This window comes from Chaetura pelagica, unplaced genomic scaffold, assembly GCF_000747805.2.
Source record: "Chaetura pelagica isolate M959 unplaced genomic scaffold, ChaPel_1.0 scaffold328, whole genome shotgun sequence".
In the NCBI taxonomy this organism is placed as follows: domain Eukaryota; kingdom Metazoa; phylum Chordata; class Aves; order Apodiformes; family Apodidae; genus Chaetura; species Chaetura pelagica.
This window is the reverse complement of record NW_009954216.1, coordinates 2806379-2813178: the sequence shown is the minus strand read 5'-3', so window position 1 is coordinate 2813178 and position 6800 is coordinate 2806379. Positions and strand designations below refer to the sequence as shown.

Genomic DNA, 6800 nt, shown 5'->3' with positions numbered 1-6800 from the left:
CTGTATTGTCACCTCCATCCAAAAGCTCTACAGATCCCTGAACTATGCAGTGCATTTCTGTCCTCAGGGTCTCTTCCATTTTAACATACATCTGAGTTGAGCTAATGGCAAAGACATGAAGAAAACACTGGTCCACAAAAGTTCATTGGTCAGAAAAAGCTACTTTCAGCATCTTAAGAGATGCCTGAAATGGATTGCAGCAGCAGCCCTGTGGAGCTCGGTCATTTCTTGGGCCCAGGACATGTCTACAGATACCCCTGCAGATATGAAACTTGAGCGTTGAATTATGTCTTCACTCCAAAACCAGCTGCTAGATGGGGTGGTGGTAGATAGGGTCCCTTGTAGCCCTAGTCAGATTCTAAACTAATTGCTAAACCTGGAGAACATTTGGGAGTGGGTAGAGGTGCAGTGTTCCAGGCAATATGCCATTAGGAAACGTTTATTGTCTCAAAGAAACACTTCAACAGAGAAGGCTGCATGGGTTGATTGCCATTCCAGGAATGCTGCTAGGCTGCTGTTCTCTGCTTAGAAACTTGAAGAGAAGGAGAGCAATGTAATTTCATATGGGCCATGGCAAGAATGAAACAATGCTGAAACGCAAGTTTGCCTGGAGGAAGGTGGGCAAGGAGAGGAAGTGGTCCTTGTCAGTACAAGGAAGCATGGAACAATAAGGGGAGGAGCAGGCTAAAGAAATTCCTATTCCCCAAGAGTTTCCTTTTAAGCACAAGGTGGGTGTGTCTCCCTCAAACATAAAACACATCCTAAAATAAACATGCAGTTTTATTTGTGAACATACACATTCCTTATGGTGCAGTGTTGTTTTGTGTCCATTTAGAAGTTACAGCCAGAACCTTTCAAGTTGCTCAGACAGCAAAGGAAGCAGAAATGAAAGCAGAGTAAAATTGTAGTGATAAAAGGCAAACAGTGGTCCTTTCTTTTCAGTAGTTGTTTGGGTTACTTTTTAAACAAACAGTTGTACTCCTCCCACTGCCTCCCCCTGCCATATTCCCTGCAAAAAAAGAAAAAGAAAAAGAAAAAAAAATTAAAGGAGGCTCATGAAAGGCAAGAACACACAGAGCAGTCAGGAAAACACTATGGAAGTAATCAGTAGTGACCAGTAGCTGGCACAAGTGGGTAAGTGTAGGACACCACGGTGCCTATTATTACCAAACTAGCCCATTACTGTAAGTGTTCTTCCACTAACAATGTTATTGAAGGTAGCATAAGGAAAAACTCAACATTACTTGATTTTGCTGTAGAAAATTATCACTGGAGAGAAAGTGGGTAATTGTGTTTAAGCTATTTAGTTTTTTAGGTGGATGTCTGCATGGTTATTTTACACAAAGAAAAATAGCAAATGACATTATTTTATTTCAAATTTGTTCATAAGGCAAAGCTTGAGTCTAGTCTTTTTTTCATTACTCAGTGTTTCAGTGGAGACACTGACAAGAACAATGATCAGAATGCAGAGACTATTCTCAAGCCTTGTCACATCCCAGGAATGGAGTAGCTATATTTGTATCCTACTCCTGGATAGACATTCCTAGGAAAAGCCAGACACTGCAGGAAATGGTATAATACCTCCAAAGTGATGTTACTTGCTTGGAGTTGGCTCTAAAAATGCCTCAATATGGTGATAAGGGGTCCACTGCAGATTTCTGGTAGGAAGGGTGTAAGGACTCGGTCTTAGCTGATAAACACTTAATGCATTTTACTACCAGAATGTTAAGTTTAGGACGTTCAGTAATTGCAATAAGTGATGTAAAAATCCAAAAGGTAGATCTGGCTGGGAAGCCAGGCTTACAATATACTCAACCCACTTCTATTCACAGAATCAACAGAATCTTAGGGGTTGGAAGGGACCTGGAAAGATCATCCAGTCCAACCCCCCTGCCAGGCAGGATCACCCAGAGCACATCACACAGGAACGTGTCCAGGTGGGTTTGGAATGTCTCCTGTGAAGGAGACTCCACAGCCTCTCTGGGCAGCCTGGCCCAGGGCTCTGTCACTCTCACAGTAAAGAAGCCTTTTCTGATATTTACATGGAACCTTCTGTGTTCCAGTTTGTACCCACTGCCCCTTGTCCTATCACTGGTCATCACTGAGAAAAGCCTGGCTCTGGCCCCCTGACACTCACCCTTAACATATCTGTAAACATTGATGAGGTCGCCCCTCAGTCTCCTCTTCTCCAAGCTAAAGAGACCCAGCTCCCTCAGCCTTTCCTCATAAGGGAGATGTTCCACTCCCTTCATAATCTTTGTGGCTCTGCACTGGACTCTCTCAAGCAGTTCCCTGTCCTTCTTGAACTGAGGGGCCCAGAACTGGACACAATACTCCAGATGCAGCCTCACCAAGGCAGAATAGAGAGGGAGGAGAACCTCCCTTTACGGACTAACCACCTTTCTAATGCACCCCAGGATGCCATTGGCCTTCTTGGCCACAAGGGCACATTGCTGGCTCATGGTCATCCTCCTGTCCACCAGGACCCCCAGGTCCCTTTCTCCTACCCTGCTCTCCAGCAGCTCAGCCCCCAACCTGTACTGGTACATGGGGTTTGTTCTTCCCCAGCTGCAAGACTCTACACTTGCCCTTGTTGAATTTCATCAAGTTTTTCCCCACCCAACTCTCCGGTTGTTTCCCTCCCTGTTTGGAACTGGCAACAGTTTTTCAGCACTCACAGCCTTCAGCTGCTGCAGACTTGCTGCTGGCTCAACTGTGAAGTGTTTGGCACATAACATTTCCAAAATAGTCTGGAGGGAAAGATTAGCTACCCATGCTGTGATTTCAATAATTAGATGCCTCAAAGCAGCAGTGGATACTGTGAAACAATAGCACATACTACAGTATTGGAGACTGGCGAATATGCAGTTCTCTCTCCCTTCTTTTCCACAAGTTCTTTTTAGCCTCCACACATGAAGCTGGACTGGATAAAACCTCAGAATAATTCTTAATCAGTATATACAAGAAGGCACTTGATTAGAATAGACTTCAGTCCTTCTGGGCCGAGATGAGCTCAGGAAAAAAACTGACTCAGTTTTTAACTTGGATGAAATCTCTCTGGTGTCTCATAATTCTAGAAAGACTGTTTTCTGACTGCATCAGAATGCCAAATTGTCAGTATCTGTCTGAGTACTGGAGAAAACTCCAGCAAGGTTCAGAAGATTAGCAGAAACAGCCTCTCATATCTCACAGAGTGTAACCAAACATATATGCCATTATTAGTCCAATACAAGTTACTCCAGTTGAACTAAGATAACAAGAAACGTACCATGACACAAAATCTCAGAACAATCAGAGAATAATTTTTAATCAGTTTGCATTGAGTATTGCTTTATTCTCAGTATGATGCACATCTGAATTTTAATAGTCTTCACCTCCAGATATCAAAAGTATTCATCCCAAAATACTCAAAATATAACAGCATAGTAGCTACACTTCCAGAAACTTATTCCATGATTTAGGATAAGATTTCACATGGGAACTTTGTCCTAAATGATGTCTCTTGAAATGCTGTTCCCATATCTCCTGTGTGCAGGTCATTCAGATTTTGCACAAATAATTGTTCATGTCTCTCTCATGATGAAATAGTTTGTCCTGTGCTTTTCCTTACAACAGAGAGCTCACTCTTTTTCCATGAAAATGTGTTAATTACATTTATAAAAATAGAGATTTCTGATTGATTAACCATGTAATTACCTGGTGATGATTAAGCATGTAATTACCTTTTGATGGCTAGGAAACAGTAAGAGCAGACCCCTTCTCCTTACTTTTTACCATCTGTAACCATTTGGTGTGCTGGATTCTTCACACCACATACTTCATCTCCTATAAATCTCAAGAGGGACGATCCCTATTGTTGCCTATTTATGCAGTCTTTCAGTATTGCATTTAGTTATTTAAAGAATATTAATTTCAGGGCCAAAACAGCTGGAAATGGCTGTAAAATACACTGTGAGTAAAATGGCCATATATGCTTAATTCAGCTAGCTTTAATCTAGCTTTTTGTCAATGTGCTTGAATTGCCCCACACTTTTTGTCAGCACTTCCACTAGAAATAGTTTAGAGACCCCGACTGGCCTTATTTTGCAAGATAAGTCATTTTTGTAAGTCTACTTTGTAGGATGTATTCTGCTGGCTTTACTGAGGAACCAACATGACTAACATGGCTTTTCTCTCTTTTCTCCAGAAATCACAAAGCCACCACTAGCACCAAAACCAAAGTTTATTGGTCTTCTTTCTCCAGTAGCTGTCTCCAAATTTTCTCCTTCACTGCCAAAGGCTGATATTCTTCATAACCCGAACTCTATGTCTAGGGGTCCCAAACCACCTATTGCTCCCAAGCCAAAATTCTCAGCTGACACTGAGGGCAAATCCAGTGTTTATACCAACAATAACTTAAATAAATGCTCAAATGGGAAACTGGTATGTCTTGATGGAGGGCTGTATGAAGGAAACCAATGCCATGCTGATTACTCAGAATCTGAGGCTGATAATGAATACATTGTTGTTCCTGAAGCTCAGCTGACCAGCAAAGACTGTGATGACTTGGAACATGAGCATGATCAGAACCTAGATGTGTCTGTGGAAAATGAAGTCTCGGAAATTCCAGAAGAGGTAAAGAAGGAAGAGGGTAACATTGCTAATGATAAGGATACCAGTAATCAAGAAGTCACTGAAGATAAGCACCATCACTCTTCAGATATTGCTGAAACAATGGAACCAGACTCTGAAGAATCAATCAGAGAGATTGATCAGGCTGAAGCACCTTATGAGGTGTCCTCAGATACCCCTGATGGGGATAATGATGTTTCCAAGAACGTAGATGAAGAGGAGTATGTTCTATATGATTGCAGTGAAACCAAAAACAAGAAGGAAACTTCTAACAACCTGGAACTGGATAAGGACAGTAGTGATTGTAAGACTGACAGTGATAACATTTTAAATACAGATGAGGAACTAATGGGTGATATCTGTAATGATACCATTGCAGTGCCACTACCCACAGATGAATCAATCTCAGGTTGTGAGAAGACAGACCAGGAGGAGGAACAACAGCCTGAGATATTAGAAAAGGGAGATGGGCGTCTAGCACATGATGGTGACCACAGCACATCTGGAGAGCTTGATTTGAACATAGAAAAGGGGACAGAAAATGATGACTGTGCAAGCCCTATTGAGCTAGCCAAGGAGGCCAGTGAAGAAACAGCTGCTGGCTTAGGACTGTATGAAGATGAACCTAATGATGAAAATGGTTTGGGAGAGTCCATCTATCAAGCAGCAGCTGAAGAGGAAGAAGCAGACCCAGATGACCACAATAATGAAAACACAGGAAATGCCAGTGATGGCTGTCAGATCACAGAGAGGAGAAGTGAGGAGAAGACATCAGAGGAAGCCTGTGAAGCAAGCAAAGACTCTGGAGAAGAGGAAGAAGAAACTGTGAGTACAGAGCATATGGATGATGGCTGTCAAATTGCTCCTTGTAGTGAGGAAATACCCATGGAAGATGAGAATCTTCAAACAACAGGGACCTCTCTGGATGAAGATGGTGTGATCTCCGATAGCCTGCTTAGTAGTCAAGGGATGGAGCCAGAGCGGGAAGATGTGACTCTTGAAGAGCATAGTGGAAGTATTGTGGAAACCTCTAAGTCAGATGACCTGCAACTTGAAGATAATGAGGTGGAAGCAAAGAGGCTCAGCAAAAGTTTTCCAAGTCCACCTCAAGAGGTCCTACTTGAGGCACAGTTAGAAGCCTGTATGCACAGCAAAACGGATGTAGAATGTGGGACCAAACATGTCTTGCATGAAAATCTAGAAGTCCCTGAAGTGGTCATTGTGCCTGAAGAATCAGAGGAAAGAGAAATTAGCAGTGATTCCCTAGATGACCCTTACGTGCTTCCAGCAGAAAATGAAACTGCTCATGATGGGCAGGCTGATTTAGGAGCTGAACACAGTAAAAGAGATAAACTAGGTATGGATGGTGAAAACAACTTGCTGCCCATTGATCGTAAAAACGCTGTCACCAGAACACGGTCGCTCTCTGGGAAAATGCCAGGAAGTGTCCCAGAAACAGTTCCAGAAGAAACTGGACCTGAAACTGATCTACCATGTTCTCACAATGTCTCTGGGACAGAAGATTTAAGCAGTAATATATTTTCAGTGGAAGGAAAACCAATGGAAGCCAACAGGGCATTACCAACCAAGTTAAGACATTTCATTTTATATCCTCGATCTTACTCTGTTGAAGGAAGAGAAACACCTATCTCTGTGAACAGAGACAGTGATGTCTGTGTACTGGATGATGGTAGGATAAAAAGGACAGAAGACAACTTGTCTTTGCCTTGTGTTAATGGTTCCTCAGGTAGTTTTTCCCAGAGAAATCATTTTTCATCATGTGGTGTATCTACTCCATCCTCAGTTGTTGATATACCACCTCCTTTTGAACTTGCCTACATCACCAAAAAGCCAATCACTAAAAGTTCCCCTTCACTTTTGATAGAGAATGATTCACCAGATAAGTATTCCAAGAAAAAGAAATCCTCCTTTAAGAGGTTCCTCACTCTAAAATTCAAGAAGAAAACTGAAAGTAAAGTTCATGTAGATGTTAATGTTTCCTCTTCAAGGTCCTCATCAGAGTCTAGCTATCATGGGCCTCCAAGGCTGATGGAGGTGGACCGGAGGAGCCTAAGTAGTTCACCTCAACTAAAATCACACGTGGGGAAGTTCCGTGCAGCTGAGTCTCCCTCAGCTGTTCTTTTCTATAAGGATGGTAAAAGAAAAGGAACACCCAAGTCCTTCAGCAG

The 6800-nt window shown here is 42.4% G+C and overlaps 1 protein-coding gene across 1 annotated transcript in view; it reads left to right on the top strand.

The window, feature by feature from the left end:
• The first annotated feature begins 4191 nt into the window (after positions 1 to 4191).
• Positions 4192 to 6800, top strand: part of FGD5 (FYVE, RhoGEF and PH domain containing 5) — a 64790-nt gene continuing 62181 nt past the window's right edge. The window contains exon 1 of the mRNA XM_010003366.1: positions 4192 to 6794. Within this exon, the coding sequence (XP_010001668.1) occupies positions 4306 to 6794 (2489 nt within the window). The 5' untranslated portion in view covers positions 4192 to 4305. The remainder of the gene's footprint in view (positions 6795 to 6800) is intronic.